Consider the following 25,633-nt stretch of genomic DNA (forward strand, 5'->3'; position numbering starts at 1 on the left):
TGCAGTTTATCAAAACAAAACAGAAGAAAGTATGTTCTCCTCAACAGAATTAAGGCAGATATTTAAAATCTAGTAACTCAGCGTCAATACACATAAACAACAAATTTACAATTACAGAAGACAACCTAAGTTTCCTCAGTTGGTTTAAAAGTGCACAATTTAAAAAATTATTTTAAATGTATTTACAGTTAATATGATTTTCATTTTAGCTGACATCTAAACATACTCGGTTTATACTATTTTCTGTAGAATTTAATAAAGAAGACAGATCTAATCATCTATTAACCAAATTTAAGACCTAGGTTAAACTAAGAAATAATTTCTAATTTACCTTCAAACCCTTTAACTATCTACAAAAAGGAATAAACTGAAAATTGATTTAGAATATAAAACATGCACTTCAAAATAAAACATAAACAAGGATGAAAACAATTCTTGATCATAGAGGGGAAGGAAATACATTGTTCATAAAGCTACAGTCAAATGCTTTCTGTTTCCTTTCATGCTAGCAACTGAAGAACATGCCCAAAAGTGGCAAATGATTAAAAGGAGAGTAATTTCAAATTAGCCATATTTGCTGTTCTTTATCAGCTACTAGAAACATTATAGGAGAATAAAAAAGGAGAGCAGAATAAGCAACAGATTCATCATTTTATGCTTCATCCTCATTTAAAAATATTACTTAGAAAATGCCACAAGCATACCTAATTAATGCACTAATCAAAATGCAAATTCTTCTAATTACCTCTTCTAGTGATTTGCACGTTGCCTGTGTTTCTAGGATTATTCGAATATTCTCCTTAATTTTTCTTAGAGCAATCTCAAGTTGATTTGGAAGGGGCAAACTAGGGTCTGGCATTGATCCTGTAGCCTCTTCAAACTATTGAGAAATAGAATTTTTTTAAAAAAGCAGTTGCAGCATTGAGAAGAACAATATTAATTTTTACAACTATATGACATGACATGGTTAAACTCCACTTATAGTTGAAACATAAAAAGATACCATCAATTAAAATTCCATCCGACTTTAGAAAATATTTCTATTTGTTAACATTATAGGCCATGCTACAGAGCAGCAAACAAGACTAATCATTCATACCTTTAGTGCTGCATTTAGTATTTCATTTTGCTGACGGTCAAAAACATCTAGTTGACGTTCTAGCTCAACTTCTCTCTGATCCCAGGCCATTTGTCTTTCTTCGTGAAACTGAAAAAAGACAGTTTGGGTCAGACACACACAGAGATACTCACCAGGAATTTTTACATATATTTTTCTTATTTAATCCTCACAACAACCCTTTGAGGTCACTATTATTTTCATTTTATGGAAAAAGGAAGTAAATTCAGAGATGAAGTGATTTGCCTAAGATCACAGAGACAGGCAGATGCGGAGTCAGGATTTCAATCCATCCATGTACCCATCCATCCATTTATCCAAAACACGTTTAATGACACATTCTGTGTGGCAAGCACTATTCAAGACAATGAGAACACAGCAGTGAACAAAACCAAGTACCTTTCACTACAAAACTATATACTAGTGAGGGGGAGATAGTCAATAAACAAGTAAGTATGTAATATGTCAGAGGGTGATGAGTGCTATGGAGTAAAATGAAACTAGGTAATCCCTATTCAGGGAATCTTGATGATAAGATTTACTGTTGTAGACTTGAGTGGCTAGTGAAGGCCTCACTGATAAGCTAAGACATTTGAGCTAAGACCAGAAGGCAATGAAAGCATTATCAATACTGTTATCTGGGGTAAGAACAATCTAAGCAGAAGGAACAACAGAAATTCTGAAGCAAGCAAGCATGTGCTTAGTGAATATCATCTGCCTCCAAAGCTTTTGTGCTTTATTCTACACCAAGCTGCCTTCTCCTATTCCATCAGTGAGAGCCAGTAGAAACTTGTAACCATGAAAAGTCAAATAACTCATATTAAAATAAAAATTAACTTACCAAATAAGTTTGCTTATGAATTATTCCTTTCAAGACTATTAATGCAACTAAATAAATATGTATTTTTAGAATAGTTCAAAAAATAAGAAACAGAATATTTTATAACAATAATGGGAGCTACACTCAATTAGGAAAATAATGTAGTCACCCATGCAATGTTGTTATGTTAAAAATCTTAGCAACAAATACAAAAGTAAATATAAAATGAAACCTTATTCTGCTGCACAATATCTTCCTCCAGACTACTGATTGTATGCTCATATTCAGAAATTATATTATTCAAATATTTTATTTCTTCTTTATCTTTGACTAATTCTCGACTGAGTTTAAGCTCTTGAAGACGGAGTTCTTCTATCTTCGTATGCCAAATGATTACCTGAAGATTTACAAATTATACATACAAATGTAAATACTATATAAACAAATATTTCTCCACTGATCTTAATGATTTTAATTCAAATTAATGGACATTCTATAACAAAATAAGATATAAAATTATCCTTGGTTGTTCCACAAGGAAAAGTTTATTTAGAATTTCCAGACTTTTCTAATACGTGGGATCTTAACATAAAACATTTTTCAAATGATGTTGGAATGGATATCACTAACATTCACTTTCATTTATTCATTTACTTTCATATATTTACTGGGTCCTTAGTGCATGTATGTAATTGCAACATTCATTTTACTTTCATAAATAAAAATCCTAAATGTTTCTAGTCTAGAGAATAAAATTTAATTTCAAAATAATTATTTTTCATTTAATTCCTTCCAAATGAGGGCAAAAACAAAATTATATTAAAAAATAAATGCGGGCCTACTACTTGTAAATAATTTTAAACATAATAATTATGAAGCGTAGAATTCAACTAACCACTATAATGTTTAAGAATAATTATAATTAGTATTTAATTAATATATAAACTTTCCTAGAGTGTTTAAAATTCTTTGATATTATACAATCTAAGCATTTCTATTGAAACCATGGCTTAGAGGAGTCTCATTTTATTTATAAAAAGATATCCAAATAGCCCAAACTCCTAATTTATAAAACCTGAATTAATAAATTATACATGGAATTTTGTTCATATATTCAGCATTATTCACATAGGCACATACTAACTCAAAGTTATTACATAACTCTTTTGAAAATACTGAACTTAAAATCAATGTTTTACCTTTTGGGCTCCCCTGGCATCCTTTAAAGTGCTTATTAACTCTTCCAGCCCCTTTAACTTTAATTCCATCTCCAGTGTTTTGTTCTTCATATTTCTATGTTCTTGTTGAGAATTTTTCATTTCTTGCATTATCTTCAGTTTGTCGTTTTGTAACTGGATCATTGTTTTAGAGAACGTTTCCTGCTGTGCCAAGGGTAAAGCTCCACTAAACTGCCGTCGTAGAGACTGAATTGTTTGGCGCAGATGTGTTGCTCTGTTTCTCCCCTCCAAACGGGCAGAATAGAGAGCTTGTTCTTTTTCATCAAGTTTCTGCTCTAAACGCAAATTATGGGCCTCCATCTTCTGCAGCTTAGATGTAACCGACTCCAACTTACCAAGAGCGGTAGCCTCACTAACTTGAAGAGAGACAAGGTGTTGGTGCAGCTTGGCAATTAGTGCCTTTTCATCAGACTGTGCCTAATATAAAATATATATGTTTGTAGGAAGTTTTAAAAGTTTTCCCAATGAAACTTATCATGGATTTAAAATCACAATTAACTAAATAAAATTTAAAACAGGTTGCTACATGAGATCCTACAAAAATCTAACCTTGCTTTAACACAAATTGCAAAAGAAGTGTAGAAACCTAGAATCAAACTTATTTAAAATCTAAATCGGGCATCTAACAGTTGGAATATTACTGTTTTTTTGAAAACTTCCATATATTAGTAACAGTATTGATAATAATACTAATGCAGACAATGTGGGTTTTTTTAATCCTAAAAAAACTTATAATGTGAGAATATGTGAAAAACTATATATAAATATAAGAGAAAATATTGTTATGAAAGACATGTTTCTCCTCACTGTCTGGACTTTGATCAGCAACCAGCACAATGCATCTGTAAGCATTTAAATGCTTTTCTGTGTTATGAATGGCATTTCAAATTAACGAGTTTTTCTAATCAACTTACAACTAACAAAAATAGGAGCCTCTACCTGATATATCCTCTGATTAAAACTACCAGATCATCCCAATATCTAATGTAAATTTAGGAAAAAGAAAAGAATCTATATAGAAGAGTTAATACTGCACATACCTGATAGTCTAACAGCTGCGTTCTGATGGACTCTACTTCCTTTTCCCTGGACTGTTGTTGTGCGTTCAAAATTTCAACTTGCCTTTTGGCAATGTCAGAAATCTCTTTTAGTCTAGGAAGTGATAAGATACTTCAGATACAATTGGGTACATTTTCTAAGTAAATAAATACTAAACTTTCAAATTTCTAGACCCTTGGAAAAGCCATTAGTTTGCAGCATCTCTTCTTTGTATGAAATACTAAAGTAAAATTTCCTCAACAGTTTCAGGAAACATAATTCCATGAGGAGTTAACAAATGTTCTGTAAAAAATACTCCATTCCCGGGCTTCCCTGGTGGCGCAGTGGTTGAGAGTCCGCCTGCCGATGCAGGGGACACGGGTTCGTGCCCCGGTCCGGGAAGATCCCACATGCCGCGGAGCGGCTGGGCCCGTGGGCCATGGCCGCTGAGCCTGCGCGTCCGGAGCCTGTGCTCCGCAACGGGAGAGGCCACGGCAGTGAGGGGCCTGCGTACCACAAAAAAACAAAAAACAAAAAACAAAAAACTCCATTCCCAACATTCCTCTCCTTTGAAGACTCATATACATATCATATCAAATGCTCTGAGAAGTTCTAGAGTAAAAAATTATTTCAACCTGTACATATATAGCATTTTCCAAATGTATATGGTCAAAGAACTCTCTCACACTTTTTTTCATGAGATGCTTATTATCATGGTTTGGTATAGCTGGAATAAGGTATTAAGTAGGCTTACTTGATAAACTGTACAGTTAAGAATACAGAAATTTAAAATTGCCAGGTTCCCTAGATCAATTAATGATGTTTTGATTTGCTTTATTTTAATTTGCTAGTTACCAGAAATGTGAAAAAGAGATTACACAATTACAACAATTGCAAAAAAAGGGTGGAGCTTGATGGTAAGTTATTAAATTTCCTATATGACTATGTTGATAAGATTAAACAGGTAAAATAAAATGCATTTTACTTTAGGCTGTATAATTTTAGTTCAGCGTAACAGATAAGTCAGGTTTCCTCATATTGATTAGAAGCTCTTACTGCCAGTTATGTAAGTTTTCACCAATTAAAATATAACAAAATGAGTAATTATAAATTAGTTTACTTCAAAAGATGAAGTACATGTGGTGAAAGGAAGAATAAAAAACGGGGTCATTCACAGTGAAAAGGGCTGGGAATAACTGATATTCCCAAAAAGACTATCAAGACTCTAAAACAGTGGCTATAAATTTATGGGTAAGCCATAAACCCTTTTTACTAATTATTTGTGCTAGACAGATCAACTCAGGGATCCTCATACTCTTCTAATGAAGTAACACATAGTTACAAAAGAGTGATTAGACAGCATCTACCTGGTATACACAGTATTTCCTCCTTACATACATTGATATTTTGAATTCTAAGAGAATAAACTGTTTCCTTACGTAAAATGAAAACAACAGTTATCAGGGTTATTAAGTGTAATTAGATGAGTCAGTATATGTTTAATAGATGTAAACTGAATCAAAATCTGTATTTTCTTTATATTTTTACAGCAACCTTATGAAATAAGTATTATTACTCCCTTAATAAGTTAAGTTTAAACAAATTAAATGGCCACAACCCTTCCCTCCAAAAAAATATTAGTATGTGGAAAAACTGGATCTCAGAGAGTCTTGATTTCAAGTTCAGTGTTTTCTGTAATACTATTCCTGGGCTCTGAAAAATGTAAATCTCGAGAAGTTATTTCCTCTTCATGTTATTACTTATGCTAGTTTAAAATCAATCTTGTTAATATTGTTTAACCCTGTTCTAATAAAAAGAAACCAGTAAAAATTGCCACTAAGGATATTACCCCTTTACCACTGTAATTAGAGTTCATAAACACAAATTAGAGTAGACACAGCTAATCAAATGACTAAAAACTCCGCATGAACTTACTTTGATACTTCAACTTTTAGTTCCATTTCACTCTTCTCTAATTCTAGAATATGTTGCCTATCAGCATCACTTACTGTCTTGCTCACACTATCAGCTAATTCATCTCTTAACATCTGTTCCACTTTCTGTGCTTCCAAATTGATTTTGGTAAGCTGAGAAAAAGTAACAAAAAACGTTCAGAAACGTTAGTTTTTGGTGACGTTTTCCTTTTAATATACCTTTCAGCACACTGCAGTCCTCTTTACTTTGCATTAGTCCAGATACTGCATTGGGTGTGAAGTATTAAGAATAGACTGACGAAGATAAGGGGAGAAAAAGCCAGGAACAAATTACGAAAACTCTAGTTATATGTCAACCCACCCAAAGTCATTTATATTAATCAACTCACAATCTAATAAGATATGAATCTCTGATATTCTTAATTTACTTGAAATGCCATATGCTCATTATATTTTACTTCAACTATATCATCTATAAATAAATCTAAATAGTTAATAAAATCTTATTAATATATACTTAATGACTCATTTAAAATAAACAAAATAACATGAATGATTTGAGAAATACACATTCTCAAGGTAAAGAAATATTATAAGAGTGTTACTTCATCATAAATTGTTGAATATTTGCAAACTATATTATTGCCAGCCAATTTAGTAATTTTGACCATATCAGAAGTCTAAAACTTCCTATTAGAATGAAGTCCCTGAGAGGAGAGATTACTGTCTCTTTTGTTTCATGCTATAACTCCAGTTCCCATACAGCATCTGGCATGTAATAGGCACTCAGAAATAATAACTGTTAAATGAAGGGATGGTAGTGGAAGGCAATTCCATTATTAAGCAAATAACATCTTTTTGCACATTAAATCTAATAATGTAATGCTGGTGAGAACTAAGAACTCAATCACAGAAATACCTGCTTTCTTTTTAAACATTTCCGATTTAAAAATACATTATTTACCCATTACATGAAACACAAGCACTATATTAATATGCTACTTCAGAGTTACAAACAAACCTCTTCCAATAATACAATGGCTACCAGGACTAATTTTTTACTCCCTAACTGCATGAAAAAAATTATAATGTCAAACCTCAGCAAATTTGGTTTCCAATTCAAAATTACGTTCTTCCACTTGCTTCAATGAAGTCTTCACATGTTCATACATTTTTTGAGAATGTTCAGCCCGCTGCCTTTCATTTAATTCCTTCATCTCCAGCATAGTGATTTTTTTTGAAATAGAAACAATCTCACTATTGGTTATTGATTTCTTTGCCTTATCCATGTTAGATTCATTTCCTAAATGCAACAATACTTTGGTAAATCTCATGCTGTTCTTATCAAAAATTTATCCCAGATATTTTAGACATTGTATATTAGGACGCAATATTGTTCTGCGGAAAACACACGAGCCTTTTGAATTATGACAGACCTGGACTCTAGTCTCAGCTCTGTTACTTATCCGTGTGCTGCCTATCCTAATCTCTCTGGGATTTACATGTTTCGTCAATCAAATGATAATACAAATTATTCTTCATAGGATTACAGGCATACCTTGTTTCACTGTGTTTTGCTTTATGAAGCTTCGCAAATATTGCGTTTTTTTGTTTTTGTTTGTTTTTAAATTGAAGGTCTGTGGCAAACAACCCTGAGCCGAGCAAGTCTGTCGGTGCCATGTTTCCAACGGCATTTGCTCACTTCGTGTCTCTGTGTCACACTGGTAATCCTCACAATATTTCAAACTTTTTTATTATATTTGTTATGGTATCTATGATCAGTGATCTTTGACGTTAATATTAAGACAAAACGAAGGTTCAGATGATGGCTAGCATTTTTTAGCAATAAAGTATTTTAAAATTAAGGTATGTACATTTTTTTTAGACATAATACTGTTGCACACTAATAGACTATAGTATAGTGTAAACATAACTTTTATAGGTACTGGGAAACCAAAAAATTCCAGTGACTCATTTATTGCAATATTTGCTTTGTTGTGCCAATCTGGAGCCAAACGTGCAATATGTCCAAGGTATGCCTGAACTGAAATAACAATGTAAAAGATGTAGTGTAGGAGGTGTCACATGTAGATAGTCAAAAAAGGGCAAATAAATATATTTTGTTAACTGAAAGGAGATAAACTGTATAAGAGGCAATACAGTGAAGCAACACTACTTTGTGAATACAAGTGCAATGACTCAGAGTAAAAAAGTAAAATCTGAAGCCATGTGATTTAGGGATTTCGCCAAGTATCTTCTTTAACCCTGACTTTTATTTGGCCTTTGTATACATCTAATGTCAAATATTTTACTTTAAATTATTTTATCAGTTATTATACCCTTATCTCATATATGCAGTTGTATAGCTTGTCTTTGGACACAGAAGTTTGTGGTTAAATGAAAAGAGAACGAAAGCCTCCTGATTTACCATGAAAGGCATCATGTAGGATTATCATTAGTTAGTCACCTTTTAAGAAGAGAAAACTAATACTTTTGTTTTGCATAACAGACATGCTCCAGGAAAAAAAATTTGGTAGAGTGTTTTATTTTTTTAGAGAGTCAATTAACCATATGTTCAGGGAAGTCAATTATTTTAAGGAACTAATAAGCAGTGATTTACTCTGTAAACAGTCATAACACCAATAACGCCCCCTCCTATCTTTTTAGCTTCACAAGCTTGAGTTTTATAATTGAGTTTGCTCAAAGAAATATATATATATTTTTGAAACTAAACAAACTGTTGTTTTGGTGTCTGTCTCAGCTTTAAGAAGTGCTTCATTTTGTTCTGTATGTGTCTTTAAATAGTATATGATTTTAGAATAGCTGCTGCAAGCAGTGATCAAATAACTAACAGTAATGGTACTGAAAGAAGCTAAAAGTGTTAGGAAACCATTATGGTATAGAGACTCATTCAGGCAACCCTAAGCACCATGAAGGAAAGAAAAAAAAATTGCAGTAAATACAGATATACATGGAACATAAAAACTCTTCTCCATTCTCTTTAGTGCTAAACTTTGATAATGAAAAGAGGCACATCACAGGGGCTGCAATAGACACTAGTCTACTCTATATTCTTGTGTTTGGAGTGTCCTAGAGAGAGGGTAACAGCCCAACACCATTCAATTCCTGCATGAAAACAGCTAAAAAAGTGACACTTTTAAACAAAGATATAAGGGCAACAGGAAATAAAAGCTTTTAAACTTCAGTGATATATTGTGGAGTTCCAGAATTTGGAGGGAAGCTTCTCATGTCTCTGTTCAGAATTGAGGGGTTGACATTCGAACCTTGGCTTTGGAAGACAGGCAATGGTGAGGTCATTCCAAGATAAGGAAACAGCTTAAACAAAGGTATTTAAACCACCTCAGAGCTGCCTCTCCACAGGACCTCGATGGAGGCTGTACTTCTCTGGCTTGTCACAGAGCACTACAGGATGCGTTCAGTGCGCTCTTCTGGCAGCCCAGTTAACCTTTATTTTTCCTCTATAAGATTTGGACCCTGGAGCTAAACCAAGAGTTTGGAGCTAGGAAGAGTAAGGCAGGCTTGTAAAATTATAGCCATGTGCAGCTGCACAACAACAGTACTACCACTAGCAGCTGTGTTAAAGTATTTATAGAGAGAAAATTTCAGAACTAAGCTGAGTAATATAGTGGATAAATATTTGTGAAAAAATTTATTTTTTACTTATATTTTTCTGAGAGGGATTGAAACTGTAAGTCTCATCTGATGGAAGATATGAATAATTCACCTATGTATGTTTGAGGCTGACAGACTTGTAAAATCTTTTAAAAAATAAAGCTAGACTTTATATTAAAAAAAAAATTCAGTGCTATAAAGCCATGTATCAGAGAGATTAAGGTATTTGAAAATTAAGGAATTTCTATAGGGAATTCAGCACTTATTAAAGAAACACAGGATAGAATGAACAAAGAACTTACTAAAACTGTATATAATATTCTTTTCTATATCTTAGTTAAAATGGTTATCTTTTGTGTAAGAGCTACATGGAAGTCAATTCACTTTTAATCTCAATGAATTAAAAAGTACATTTCTAAAAGTAGCTTATTTTAGACTTCCAATGTTAGGTCTCTCTAAGCTGCATGTCTCAGTTACCAATTTAATAGTAACAGAAACTTTGAACAGCATTAGCGCTAAGGTCTAGAAAACAAATTAAAACATTTTATCCAAAGGGGCAAATTTATTTGAAAATTATAAAGCATAATGCTAGTGAGATAAAATTATTTAAATGTTGTGAACTAGGATAACCATTTGAAAAACTAATATGGAAAATCCTAGCAGAAGCCACAAAGATTTTAATACCCTTTAAGACAATAATATCTCTGTTAGATATAAATGAAGATGTTCATTGCAGCACTATAAGCAATAGCAAAAATTAGAAAAGCTCGAGATTTAATCACCCAAACACAGTAACTTATTGAATGAATATTTATAAGAATGATGAATAAAAAATGAAATATTTTGATATCTACTAAATAAATATAGCATATAATGTTTATTATAATTTAAAGTGTATAAAATATATAAGCATGTATAAGGTCATACAAAAAAATGATACAGTAGTGGAACTATGAGCAATATAAATGCTGCTCAAATTTTTCTGATGTTCTAGGTGATCTTTTAATTTAAAAATATAAAATGATATATTCCTAATATAACTTTATACAGTGAAAAAACTCATAATACTACCATTAAAATACAGGTATTTCAAAATTATCATCAGTCTTAATTGTTAAATGGTTCAATATAGTTAATGCTCAGTCATACATTTTTAACATGTATGATTTCATTAGAAACAAATCCAATTTAATAACTAAAAACCTAACTTTGGTAAAGGTTAGTACAAGATATTATTCAACAACTGCCTGTTAAACTGTTAGGCAGAGAGTGCATTTTTATCAAAATATTTCCTTTTTATCTGGTATAGAAAGGCACTTTAAATGAAAAATATTCACTATTAGATATTAATCATTTTATATTATCAGTTATAATACTTACCTAATTTAGTTTCTTGTTCCCAGGCTTGTTCAATAGTGTGAAGTTTTTCCTTGGTAATCTCCAGTTCTTTACTTACAGACTCCATTTGTTCTTTTAGGGATGCATTTTCACACTGAATAAAATAGAAACATCACTGAGCAACTACATTGTAATTCAGATTAATACCACAGATGTGACACTGTCTGAACTTTATATAATAATCTCCTAAAGCTCACAATCTAGTTTTTTTTTAATGAATGTAGAAGTTCTTCTGCATGTAATACAGATAGACATACACATAACATATATGTTGTATACACACACACATATATTATTTTAAAATCATCATCAAAATTTTGTATATCCGATATGTGGCCCTAAACTCCTGAGTATTAGCTTCTGCCATGTTCACTTTGGCCAACGTGGAACACTCAACAGTCTCACAATCTTCATAAACCAGTGTTTACTTCCCTCATTCATACCAAGGGTTACTGAGCATCCATAGCATGCCATCGGTGACAGGTACTGTATGTTCATGATGAAAAGAAACAGACAAACTTCTGGCCTTCATAGGCCTCACCATTTGGTGTCTGTGGGTATATGTGTGGTAGGAGTTGGGGAGAGTGTGGAATGCAGCAGAATGTAAACAGATAGGCAAAGAAAAAAATTCACTAAACAGGTCAAGATCTAGAAAGAAACAGAGTACAAAACCAAAGAATAATAAAAAGTAGCATATCCAGATAGAGTGCTTAAAGAAAGTATTAACCACTGAAGAGGTGGTATTTAAGCTGAAACTGATGGTAAGAGAAGGAGCCAATCTTGACAAGAAACCAGCCATGGAAAAAACTGATATACTACTGGTAAACCCAGATGCTCCAAAGCAGGAAAGAGTCTGGAGTATTAGAGGACTTGAGCACAGTGAACAAAAATCAGAATAAGAGGAATAAAAAAAAGGTGGAGAGATAACAGGGGGCCATACCAGGCAAGGCATGGTATGTCAAGACAAGTAACTGGAATTTAACTTAATGTATAATAGGAAATCATTTAAAGATTTAAAGGAAGAAGTTTTAACCAATCATTCTGAATAAAATGTGGAGAATAAATAAAGGGGTAAATAGAGAAAAGAGAAATTAGTCAGGAAGATACTGTAAAGTCCAGATGAGAGATGACACTGGTTTAGATTACAGTTATAGCAGGGAAGATGGAGAAAAGAGGACACATAAGAATTAATTACATTTGGGGGGAAAATGATAAAGGAAAGGAATGACTAGAGAATAATTCTAAGATATCTGCCTTAACTAAATGAGTAGATAATAGTGGCATACACTGAAACAGGAAAAACTATGAGAGAAATAGACCCCAGGAATTAAATTTGGACACATTAAATTAGAGATTCCCTTGAAACATGAGTTGTTAAGTAGGTTAATTCCATATAGAAGAACAGAGTTCTGAGAAGTCAGGCTGGAAACATAAAATGTAGGAGTTGGCACATAAGTATAATATTTTAAGCTCATTTATTCTTCATTTTAATAAATAGAATGTCTACTATGTGCCAGGTATTCTAAGCACTGGAATATAATGGTAAACAAATTCCATCCTAAAACTTGTATTTTAATGGAGCAATTGGAAAATAAGCCAATATATAACATACTGTCAGGTAATAAGCATTATGAAGAAAAATAAAACAGGGTAATGAAATTTTTTTTTAAATAAATTTATTTATTTATTTTTGGCTGGGTTGGATCCTTGTTGCTGGGTGCAGGCTTTCTCTAGTTGCGGAGAGCAGAGGCTACTCTTCGTTGCGATCCACAGGCTTACTCATTGTGGTGACTTCTCTTGTTGCAGAGCACCGGCTCTAGGCACGCGGGCTTCAATAGTTGTGGCACATGGGCTTAGTTGCTCCACAGCACGTGGGATCATCCCGGACCAGGGCTCGAACCCATGTCCCCTGCATTGGCAGGCGGCTTCTTAACCACTGCGCCACCAGGGAAGTCCCGAGATTTTTTTTTTTTAAAGGGCGATGTTATAATGAAAAGGAAGATAAGGGAATAAAACATGACTTTCTGGTAATATGCACAATTACAGCCCAGTTACTAGATACTGTAAATTCGTAGGAGAAAAACAAAAAAGGGCTTAAGGTGTTTTAAATATCTTGCTACCCTTCTTGCTTCTCTTACTTCCAGACTCTTTCAAAGGATAACTGTGGCCTTGCTCCACATCCCATTTTCATACCCTTGCCCTGGTACTGCACCCTCATTTATTCCCACTCTTACCTCTAATATTCAATCATTCTCTCCCTTTTAGCTCTAAATTTTCTTTTCCTCTCCTCTCAAACTTCATTGGTCTCCTTTTTAAAAATTTTTTTTTGAAAAAACAGAGCAAATCCTCTTAATTTTACCTTAGTCCGTATCTATTTCTCTTGTCTGCTATTATCAAATTTCCATTTTTTTAATTGCCTTATCACCCATTCGGTTTTTGTATTTCTTTACCACCCACTCTGTTTTTCATATTCTAAAATTTGATTTTCATCACCTTTATTCAATCCCTGAAGTTAACATCTATTAGCTCTAACTCCGTGCCAAACAGCAGGTACCAAACCCACAAAAATGAACTAAGTAGAGTTTCTGATATCAAGAGGCTTATATTCCTGTAGGAGAGGCACACATATAAACATATAATATGATGTGATATAAATAGCAGAACTAGGTACAAAATATAGAAATAACAGAGAGGGTGAGTTTTTTCTATAAAGAAGGATGCTACAGAAAAAAAGGTAGTGTCTGAAAAAAGTTTTGAAACATGAATAGAAATTCACTGAGCAGAAAAACTGGGAGAGGAGGAAGGGCTTTAGAAAGCTAAACAAAGAAAACTGCATGTACAGAAGAACATATGAAACACTGTGGTGGAGAAAACTAGTAGTTCACTTTCTAAAACATTAATTGTGAAACTCCTTAGAATGTCACAGTAGATGACATGAGTTATGTGCGGGCTAATCACAAAAGTCACTTATTCTTTAAGTGACTGGCAGCTTTTGAGAGGTTTTAAGCAAGGAAGGACATGGTCAGATTCAGGTTTAGAATGATCATTTTGGTGGCAGCAAGGAGGATACAACACTGGAGGTGACGGTATGGGTAATGGTTACCACAGTAAAGATAATAAAGAATAAAACTAAGACATTGCCAATAGAGAAGGACATGTTCAGAATTATAACTGAGATACAGGAAGTAAAGGAGAGAAAGGGGTACAGTACAGAGACAAAATTTTTTAAGGTTTGAGTAGAGATGAAAAATATTATCTGGGAAAATAAATTTTAAAAGTTAAAAATTACTCATTGATATGCTATCTGCAAGAGATTTCTTATCTATGATTGTCTAATGCTAGAGAAGAGAGGACAAAAGACATGAAAGATGGGAAAAAATAAATTTTTATCACACTTAAATATTTAGACTTTTCCATAAAAATTAACATAATCATCTCTTCAAAAATAATAAAAAGTAAACTGATCATGATTATTTCTAGTTAATATTAATAAATAATGACTCAGATAATTTTGTAGGAGTCATTGAAAGCTATTCAGAATGTTTTCTTGAATGTGTCCCCCTAAGCAAGTGAGAGCTTTTGAGCCAAAAGAATTATATCTCCTTCCATTCCAATGAGAGGATCATAAAAGAGAATGAACCAAAAGATATAAGCCTTTATTTTTCATAAAGATAAACAAAATCAGGAGCTTGTTTTGCCTGCTGTAAAAGGTATGAAGGTCGAGTGGCTAGAAGACAATTACAAAGGGTCTGGGCCATATTCATAGACTCCTTGAATTAAACTAATGATACTCCATCCTATTCTTCTCTCTCTCTACAGTAAGAAAGGATAGGGATTTGCAGAACTCATCCGAGGTCCAGGAAGAACCATGGATATCTCATCTACTCTCTGCTACATCCACCCCAAAGAGCCATGGACCATGAGGGAATAATTTACACTGGGATCAGGGCAAGAGAAAGGAATGGGTACTTAATAATGCTTCCTCTTCTGACTACATTATCCTATCTGTTCCATGTTCTTTTTTCTTTTTTAAGTACCTGATGGAAAGAGATTTCATTCAGCTAAATCACACAAGTGGGCTAAGGAAGATAACCTGGAAGAAGTCATCCAGAAGTCATTTTGCACCTATAGATAAGATATCACCAAAGAAGAATGGCTAAATCACAAGGCTTAAGGATCACATCTACTTACCTCTAGGTGTTCCAAGTTATTTGTTCTTTGAACAAGCATATTATCTTTTTGCAAGATGTCTCTGTACTTAGCAGTTAGTTCATTGTATTGTTTATTGGCCAATGCTAGTTCAGACAGAGAGACACTGTGATCTATAACTTTTTGGAGTGCTGCAATCTTGAAAACAGCCATTTCCTATGTAAATAAAGATACACTGAATTAAGGTGATGTATTTTTTTCTGGTAAAGCACTAGCCACTTTTGAGGATAAGATAATATAGCTGAAAGCAAAACAGATTTTAGAATAATTTTAAAAATTAGATTTCTCAAGTAAGAATTGCATGTATTGCATATATTACAATATATTACAATAATTATTAATTACTTTCATACAAGAAATCATATCTGGAAATTTTAAATCATAATAAAAATAAAGTGAATCCTTTTATAAGTCCTGTCATAGTTAAATGAAATTCAGTTAATTTGAGAAAAGCATAATATACAGCAGCAAGAAAACATATCACTTAGAATATATCTTTGGATGGCTTTTCTAAATTTCATAAGATTAAAAAAAAACTTGTCTTTTGAATGGCAAAATTTGCATCATCACAGGTAACATTTACAACTTTGCTATTTCTGCTTATTTATAATTAGTAACAAACTAGCTTTATAATAAAAGAAAAATTTTTGTTCACAGGAAAGAAACATTATTTAGGGAAAAAAAACTTCTCTGCATCATAGCTATCTGTAACAAATAATATCAAAGGCTTTAAATGACTTGGTTCATCTTCAACTCTTTAGCTACAGAGTTATAAGAGTCACTACTCAAAGACACTGTATTAACACCAAAAAGAAATGACTGAACATAAAACTAAATTTATGAAGTGAGGAAGATAAAGAATTTATGAGTTCCCTGGAGGACTCATAAATTGGTTAGGACTCAGTGCTTTCACTACGGTGGCCTGGGTTCAATCCCCGGTCGGGGAACTATGATCCCGCAAGCTGTGCGGCTTGGCCAAAAAATTTAAAAAATAAAAAAAACTAAAAAAACATAAAAAGAATGTATGGTTATAATTCATTCTAAAGTAGAGTAATGAGGGGAAAATATTTGTAATAGTGCTTCAGATCTCAATTTGAAAACTTCTCTATATAAATAAATACACCCTAGTCTACCTTACCCTTGGGATTCGGTTTCACTTTTGCTTTGTGGTGAGGGAGATCATGTTTCCCATCCTTAAAAATATCCCCTTTTTGGCTTTCCAATTGTTGCAAAAACAAACAAAAAATCCAGGTTGAACAATCAGGTTGAAGAGGAAGAAGATTCTAGTTCTTTCTTCCCTTCAATCTCAAATACTAGCTATATTTGTAATACTCTAAGAAAAGTACATTCTACAAAATTTAACACAAAATAAAAACAAGAACATTTCATATTGAAAATAGGTTTATTAGCATGACAATTTCACCCATTACTATATTTAAAAGGGGGTGGCAAGGAACTCAAGTTCATTTTAACTTTACTTTGAATTCTTCTATTTACATGCTCCTGTGTAAATTTAGACGTGTCAAATGAATATATACATGCTTAAATAAGGTATGATCAGATGTAAAGCAAGGTGCAGAAGAGTCGCATGGCATGCAACTTTTTCTGTCTTTGTTAATAACTCGCAAAAGGAAACATTAGAAGGATTATCAGTTACCTAAAGGGGGTGGAAGGATGAAGTAGAATGAAGTGAAAGGTACAAGGACAGACGTAAGATTTCTCTGCTGACATCTTTTGTACATGTAAATGTTTTATATATTCAAATTTAATTTTTTAAAAGGTTATCCCTAAAACTGAAAACAAATGTAAAATAAATGAACCTAACTATATAGCAATTGTATAGCATAACCACACAAAGAGAATTACTTCAAGTCAACTATAGAATATGTTACCATGACAATACATCCTTAGTGAGAGATATTCTAAAGAAAATAAGAACTGTGAAGAAACTTTATATCTAGTGGCACTGGTATTGTTATTGTTAATACCAATACAAGATTATTGTTTTCAAATTAATGTACGAATATTGTAGTATAAAACAAATAATTATTTTAATGTTATTTTAATAGATATTTCCATGTTAAAAAAATAAAGTACAAAATCAAAGGTTAGTAAAAACTCCATACTCTTACTTATCCTAAAATGTTAAATTTGAACTAAAAATAACAATATGAACTCATGATTTAAATCTATACATATTTTCCTAACTGGACTAGTAGCAATGACACTCCAAGAGCAATGACACCTAGGACCGGTTTTTGGTATCTAAATGCTGTCCTCACTAAAACGAACCAGGGCTCTTTAGAGAAATGGCTTATTCCAGGCCTGCCTAAGAAGTATACAAGGTACATCTTGGACATATGTTGTTCCAGAAAACAGACTAAGCTTTGCAGCTTGGTTCAAAGACTAACGTACTTCTGTCAAAAAGGATACAAGAACCTCTTTAAAGGGCTCTCACTGGCCAAAGTTGAGACAAAAGAATAATGACTACACCTGAGTAAAACACACTGAATATTTAAAAGTGTGTGAGTCTGTTATGATACTTAAGGAAGAGAAAGCTGGAGGGTGCAATGGGTGGGAGGGGATAGGCCGAAGCAGACTACACAAACTCTGTATTCTGAAAACTGGTCATTAAAAGGAAAGAATGACCAGTTTTTATCTTGCCTTTCTAGTTAGGAACCATACTTCAAGATAGCCAAAGAGCTTGGGCTGATGAGGAGAAGCTCTTTATTTTATAAAGAATACCCGTTAGTAAATGAAGAGAACATAATATAATTAGAAAATCATGATTTTTGCAACTCTTAATGAAATAATTGGGTCAGGCAACAACAATCACCAGTGGACACTAAAACCATTAGGAGAATTGATGAAGAACTGGTTATTTGCATGGTATCAAAATATCACCAAAGAATTAACTAAATCACTTAATAATAGAGATATATGGCTGTCTCCCCCTTAACAAAGTAATCAATCGTGAAACATGGGACTACCAGACATTCCATCTCTTGAAGTGATACACTAAAAAGTATTACTTATAAAGTACAAAACATTACTTATGAAATGTTCTTGCCAAAAATGTTTAACCTTAATATAACCAAGGCTTCAAAGCTAACTTTTAGTAAATACAATGGATACAGGAACAAGTAAAATTATGAAAGAAAATAATCAGATAAATATTCATCATTTTTCAGAGAGAGGAGGAAAAAAAGGGGGAGATTCTATATTAAAAAGACTTAGGACATGTAACATCCAAATACAATGCAGGGTTCTTTTTTTTTTTTTTTTTTGGTGGTATGCGGGCCTCCCTCTGTTGCGGCCTCTCCCGTTGCGGGGCACAGGCTCCGGACGCGCAGGCTCAGCGGCCATGGCTCACGGGCCCAGCCGCTCCGCATCGGCAGGCGGACGCGCAACCACTGCGCCACCAGGGAAGCCCCAGCAATGCAGGGTTCTTGACTGGATCCTGGGACAACTGAGGAAATGTGAATATGATCTGGACGTTAGATAATATAAGGTATTGTTGTTAACTTTGTTAAGTGTGATAAAGTTATTGTGGTTATGTAAACAGAAAAAGACTTTTTTAGAGATGCACACTAAAATATTTAGGGGAGAAATGTCTGCAATTAAAATATTCTTACAAAAAACAGATGAAGCAATTAGAGTAGAATGTTAATAAATGTTAACTATTAATCCAGATGATGGGTATTCATCATACTATCCTTTCTTCTTCACGTTTGAAAATTTTCAGAGTTGAAAAAAATCAGACGTACCTTAAAACGTTGCAAACGTCCAATTTTTTCACCAACTTCAGCCTCCATTGATATCAATTCATTCTTCTGTTTCCAATTTTCTTTTCTAAGTTGTCTCTCCATTTCTACTAAAGTAGTATATTGCCTTATGAGTGACTTTTCATTCACTTGTAAAACTGTGATCTTTCTGCTATTTTCTGAAAGTGTTTTTTTCATTTCATCTGAATCCATCTGAAGAGCACTGAGCAAATTCTGCACAAAGTCACATTTATATTACTTGTTAAATCTAGCAATCTTAGTTTGTACAGTATTGTATATTGATTTTAAAAGTGTTTTACTTACATTATATTCTTTTATTTTTATAGCATCTTGTTGGATTTGATCCTCAAGTTTTCTCTTTTCCTCTTTCACTGTTTCAGATTCTGTTTTCCAGGTCTCCTTTTCACTTAAAAAAATTAAAATGACAATACAGTAAACCCAATAAAATATTTAACTATAGGAAGAGACAGCTATAGATTATGGAAATTTAGTTTCCATAAAATAAGAGAAATCATAACTAGTCAATATCTGATAACATAAGTAGAAATTCCACTTGAAAGGATTTATCCTGAAAGTTATATTTTTATTTAATAAATGAAAGGTAAATAAATTATTTTATCAAATTATTTTCATTAATCTACAAATTATTACTCTACAATTGTTACAATATAACAATTGCAGCTGAATCTTATAAACATTTTATTAAAAACAGAAAACAATTAAGAAAATAATCAATACCCCAAACTAATTCTCGAAATCAAGTCTCAGTATTCTGACCCTACTCTTAAATTTGAGCGTTAAATACTTATAAAATATCTAGAATACAAACAAAATGAGAAATCATTAGACTTAAAAGAAAGTGTATAAGACATTGTTGCCTACCCAGACCTGCAATCTGCTTGGCATAAACCAATTATGGTGTCGGCATTCTCTTTGAACTGAATGATTCAAACCTGGACATATGACTTGGACAGCTCATTAAGCCAATTCTGACTAATGAGATCTAAGTCTGCCAGCAGCCTCTGGAAAAAATTTCATGTAAAAATAAAAAGTTATGTGAAAAAAAAATGCCCCTCTTCTTCAATGGTCATGGTTCCATCTTCCTTGAACTCCTTCCTGCATCTATTTTATAACCAACATAGGAGATAATATGACCTATACTACAAGACTCCCAAACATGACCTACCCTATAATTAGCTTTGGTTTTCTTGTTAGATCAAATCGTAGTCACTCTTAGTGTTTAAATCACCTTTGATCAGGTATTCTAACTATTACTAAGGATATTAGTCCATCGGTACAGATGAGATGGCAGAGATAAGCACAAACAGGTTAGTTCCCCATGAATAATGATGACGGTGATGATGAAGAACGATGCTAACAGCTGACATTTATAAACAGATCATATGTGCTATAATATTCACAAAATGCTCATATCTGGGCATTTTCACATAATTCACTTAAGTTTCATAATAACCCTATGAAAAAGTATTACTATCACAGAATTTTATAGATAAGGAACTAAGACACAAAGTGGAGGTGAAGAGGCAGGAAGAAAAAGTAAAAGAAAATATCTAAATATTTTTTGTTTCTTAGCTTTAACACGAATATTCTTCAATTATATTTATAAAGTTTTGCTAATACCTATACCTTAGGTATTCTTTATATAATAAGCTTTGTTGATGACGAATTACTGCGAATTTCCTGTTATAGTCTTCAAGAGAATCTTCTAAATTCTTTAACTTATTTTCTTTATATTCTAGTTCCTAAAAATTGGTTTAAAAATGAGAATGAAAAAAGCATCAGGATATATTTTAAATTTGAAGGGATAAATTCATATTCTGACAAGATTATAGAAAAATATACAAAAGATAATAGCAAATCCATAAGCAGCACAGGTCATTTCTATGATTATTCTGAACACCTTACGGCATATGGAATGAGGTAATATGTGTAATTGAGAAGTGCTATGAAACAGGTAAAATTATTTTCATCATACAGAATAGTTACAGTAACCATACAAATGATCAGATACAGTGGTTACAAACTTACCTTTAGCCACTCAGTCTCACATACCCTTTAGTGAACATATACATTCACAGCTCCAGTCAAATTGTCCTTTCCAATTATTTCATTTTGAAGATGAAGAAACTTGAGACTTAGAAAGATCAAGTAACTTACTCAACATTAAAAAACTCATTATTACTACCCTTGGTAACCATTTTCTAAGCACACATGCCAAGCTCAGTGCCAGGTGTTTTACAAATTGCAGATCTAACACTTGCAGTCAGGTCTGGCTGACTCCAAAGACCTTGCTACTTCTATCACTCTATGCTGCCTTAGGATTGGGAGTCCAAGTACTTGTTTTGCCACTTTGAACAGGTTTTCAGATTCCAAATTGGTTCTCTAATCTACCACAATGCTTCTCATGTATTTTTTATATAAAGATGAAAAAAAATGAATCTTATCACAAGTAACATGACAATGTAATACTTCTATCACTTATTGACAGTGTTCCTGTATTGCAGAAGAATAGATTCATGAAGAGTGCTAAAATTATAAATTTAAAAGTAATGATATAACATGAATTATAATGTTCTAATAAGTAAATTCTAATACTCAAAAAAAGGTTAATTAATATAATTTACAAATACAAGCATTTGATAATCATAACTCAAGTATATTCACAAATGGACTATTTAGGAAAGGGAAACAGCAGTGCTTATAATCAAAAACTTACTTTCATTGATTCTGAACACATTTTTGTGATTGTATTTGCAATGTATGTGATATTACAGGTATTCACACTCAAATGAATAATGAAAAGCATCTCTCATTACGCCATTCATAATGACTATAATATAGACAGCAAAACTGAGAAACAAACACATGGCAAGCAGTATCCTTTCTAATTTGCTAACAGATTAACTAATACCTTACAGGGTAAAGGGAAGAAAGAGATAAAAGACAATTTTCTTTAAAAGTTTCTTCTTGTAGTTAACACACAAAAAAAGGAACGATTCTAATCATTACACAAAAAGCTGTGTCAGACTTTATTCATGTGAATTGCTTTTCCAACCAGCAATAAATAAAAGAGCTCACCTTATTTATACATTACTACCTCATAGTAGCTGCATGTTATTCTATCTGTCAATCATATATTTCATATGAATGGCACGCATGCTTCTCATTCAGATGAATGGAATAAACTGCTTTTATTCATAACATTCCATCTAATATCAAAATCATTAAAAAAACATTTCACTGTTAATATTCTAAGAATGCAAAGGAATATATGATGATTAAATTATAAAACATACTATCAACTATTTTTGTTACTCACATATAAATTTTTCAGTACCTGTAAGATATGTATTAAATATTCATTCTGAGAATTAATGATATTGGCACTAGATGGTGCTATCCCATCAGGTAAGTCTACTCCTTTAAACACAACATTGGATCCTTCTGACTGTCGTAAAAGACTGGTCTCTTTTTCAAGATGATCTATCTGCAAACAAACAGTTCAGAAATGAGAATCTCATCTCTTACACCCAAAGAAAGACAAATTTAAAAGCAGTAACTAACACTTCCTACTGAATATCTTGAACAAGTAGATATATGAATGCTCTGTCAAGTATTAATTAAATTATAATTTAATTTATAATTACTACTACTTAAAAATGTCTAGGAATATATCTAGAATTTTTGTATCCTTTTATGTTATACGGTACTTATTTTTCCACTAATTTAATTTAAAAAATTCAAACAGAAGCTTTCCGAATGTTGAAAGAATTAATTCAAGGGGCATTTTCTCATAAAATAGTCATTAAAAAAAAATTAAATGTTTCACATTAAATCTTTATTCATATGCTTAGCATTTTCTTTTATATAATAAAATTCTCACCTTTAAATTTGCTTTTGTCAACTGCTGAGAATAATTTATAGCCTCCTTCCGAGATTCCCTGAGCTCCTGTCTTAATTCTTCATTCCTTCCAGTAAGTTGATCAACTTGGGCTTTTAAATGCAGATTGGCATCAAATATTCCTTCTGCATTCTTTGATTCTATAGCCTAATATATTTAAATTATATAGAAGAAATGTGAAGAAAAACACTAAAGTCATAGTAAAAAATCTATGTTTAAATAAAATTCACCTTTAAGCATTCTACTATTCCCATGTGTAATAAAATATACCAAATCTATCTCTTATTTATAAATTTAAATTTATAAAATACCAGTTTAACCTACAAACAGTATTACCAAGCATACTAATCACTTCATTCTAACAATTAACAATATCTAGCTAATCCAAGTAGACTGGTAGACCAGAAAAACAACTAGACAGGAACAACATGACTAGGGTTCAAATATTAACCAATCTCTTATTTGCTGGGCAAGTGACTTAAAATTCCTTATACCTTAGCTTCCTTAACTCTAACGAAGAGGAAATAATGTTAGCTCTGTCTACTTCACAAGGTTTTTATACAGTCAAAATGAGATAATTTATATGTAAATGCTTTGAAACCATGAAGCATCTGAATTTAAAGCATGAGCAAAGGAATGAAATAGCTACTACATTTAATTAATTATATTTTTCATTGTGTCCTCTCCATACAGTTGAAGCATACATAATAACAAAGGCAAAGTATGATAAAATAGTGTTATCCAAGAGTGCTGGATAAGCAAAAATAATCTCTCAAATATTAAAATACTATCCAAGAGGTTTCACTGCTCCTAATTCCCCAATAACGGCATATATAAATATACCTACCCCCATGTACACATATACACAATACATACGTACCAAGAGATCTAGAATTTATGGAACAAAACTGTTAAATGCAAAGTAAAGCTTCAGAAATGAAGGCAGAAGACAAAGAAAGTAAGATGAGTAAAATCATATGTAATCTCCTTTTCAGGAGGGTGATCTGGGATTTAAGTCAAGGCAGTAGATCTGTAAGACTAAGCCTTTACCCTAAGGAGATCAGAGCAGGCCATGTGGAGTAATAATTTATACTAATTCATAAGGGGATAGCAGAAAGAAGTAGGCAGAAGGAGGTATTCTGACAGATGACAAAGTAGTCTAGTTAGTTGTCTTGCTGAAAAATAGCAACATGTTCTCTCTAAGTCCTTGTGGTAAAATGAGATTGAATTAGATGGTGATTAGGGGCCCTGAGAAACACCTTATAGCAATAGAAAGTGAACTTAAGTGCAGAAGCTGGAATTATCTGATCTAAAGTGTCATTGATTCTGATGATTTCTTAGAGAACGTACTGTTAGGTCATTCAGATGGGGCATATCAATCAGAAAAAAAAATGATAACCCAGAAGAGAAGCAGACAAAATCGATGGAAACAAGAATCCTAGGAAGGCCACAGGCTGTCAATTAAAATAAAAAAAAATTAGAATCTTTCTGGTCTATTCATTCTGTTTCTATTTTGTCATTAAATAGAGTTTCCCTTGTAGAACAGAGTTTAATCTGAGTATTAGTAGTGGGTAGCATCACAGACAAAAGATGTTCACATAAGAAAGTATGAAGAATCATTTTAGATACTTAAAATAGTGGAGAAAAAACAAAGTCACCAACCAGAGAAGAAAAGTTCAGAATTATAAAGGGATATATAGGGAATAAAGGGAATCAAAAGGGTTTCATAAATTTTGTTAAATGATTTTCTGCCTCAGAAAGTTTTTAACATACTAGTATCGCTCTCTGCTAATAAAATGGTATTATTATAAAAAAAAGTTCCATGCAAATGGGAATCAAAAGAAAGCTGGAGTAGCAATACTCATATCAGATAAAAGAGACTTTAAAATAAAGAATGTCACAAGAGACAAGGAAGGACATCACATAATGATCAAGGGATCAATCCAAGAAGTAGATATAACAATTAGAAATATATATGCACCCAGCATAGGAGCACCTCAATACATAAGGCAACACCTAACAGCTATAAAAGAGGAAATCGAGAGTAACACAATAATAGTGGGGGAGTTAAACACCTCACTTCACCAATGGACAGATCATCCAGAAAGAAAATTAATAAGGAAAGACAAGCTTTAAATGACACAAGAGACCAGTTAGATTTAATTGATATTTGTAGGACATTCTATCCAAAAACAGCAGATTACACTTTCTTCTCAGTGCACACAGAACATTCTCCAGGATGGATCACATCTTGGGTCACAAATCAAGCCTCAGTTAATTTAAAAAAACTGAAATCATCTGAAGCATCTTTTCCGACCACAATACTATGAGATTAGAAGTCAATTACAAGGAAAAAAACATTAAAAACACAAACACATGCAGGCTAAACAATACGTTACTAAATAACCAAGAGATCACTGAAGAAATCAAAGACAAAATCAAAAAATACCTAGAGACAAATGACAATGCAAACACGATGATCCAAAACCTAAGGGATGCAGCAAAAACAGTTCTAAGAGGGAAGTTTAGAGCAATAATA

The 25,633-nt window shown here is 32.6% G+C and overlaps 1 protein-coding gene across 1 annotated transcript in view; it reads right to left on the minus strand.

The window, feature by feature from the left end:
* CEP290 (centrosomal protein 290) overlaps nt 1-25,633 on the minus strand; it is a 114,531-nt gene that overhangs the window by 33,803 nt on the left and 55,095 nt on the right. Inside the window, exons 22-33 of the mRNA XM_024127396.3 lie at nt 20,820-20,935; nt 19,476-19,578; nt 19,155-19,385; nt 15,370-15,543; nt 11,161-11,272; nt 7,245-7,450; nt 6,149-6,300; nt 4,216-4,327; nt 3,137-3,592; nt 2,170-2,334; nt 1,100-1,207; nt 746-880 (exon numbers count right to left, since the gene is read on the minus strand). Coding sequence (XP_023983164.1) covers nt 746-880; nt 1,100-1,207; nt 2,170-2,334; nt 3,137-3,592; nt 4,216-4,327; nt 6,149-6,300; nt 7,245-7,450; nt 11,161-11,272; nt 15,370-15,543; nt 19,155-19,385; nt 19,476-19,578; nt 20,820-20,935 — 2,070 coding nt within the window. The remainder of the gene's footprint in view (nt 1-745; nt 881-1,099; nt 1,208-2,169; nt 2,335-3,136; nt 3,593-4,215; nt 4,328-6,148; nt 6,301-7,244; nt 7,451-11,160; nt 11,273-15,369; nt 15,544-19,154; nt 19,386-19,475; nt 19,579-20,819; nt 20,936-25,633) is intronic.

Source organism: Physeter macrocephalus, chromosome 6, assembly GCF_002837175.3.
Source record: "Physeter macrocephalus isolate SW-GA chromosome 6, ASM283717v5, whole genome shotgun sequence".
Taxonomy (NCBI): Eukaryota; Metazoa; Chordata; class Mammalia; order Artiodactyla; family Physeteridae; genus Physeter; species Physeter macrocephalus.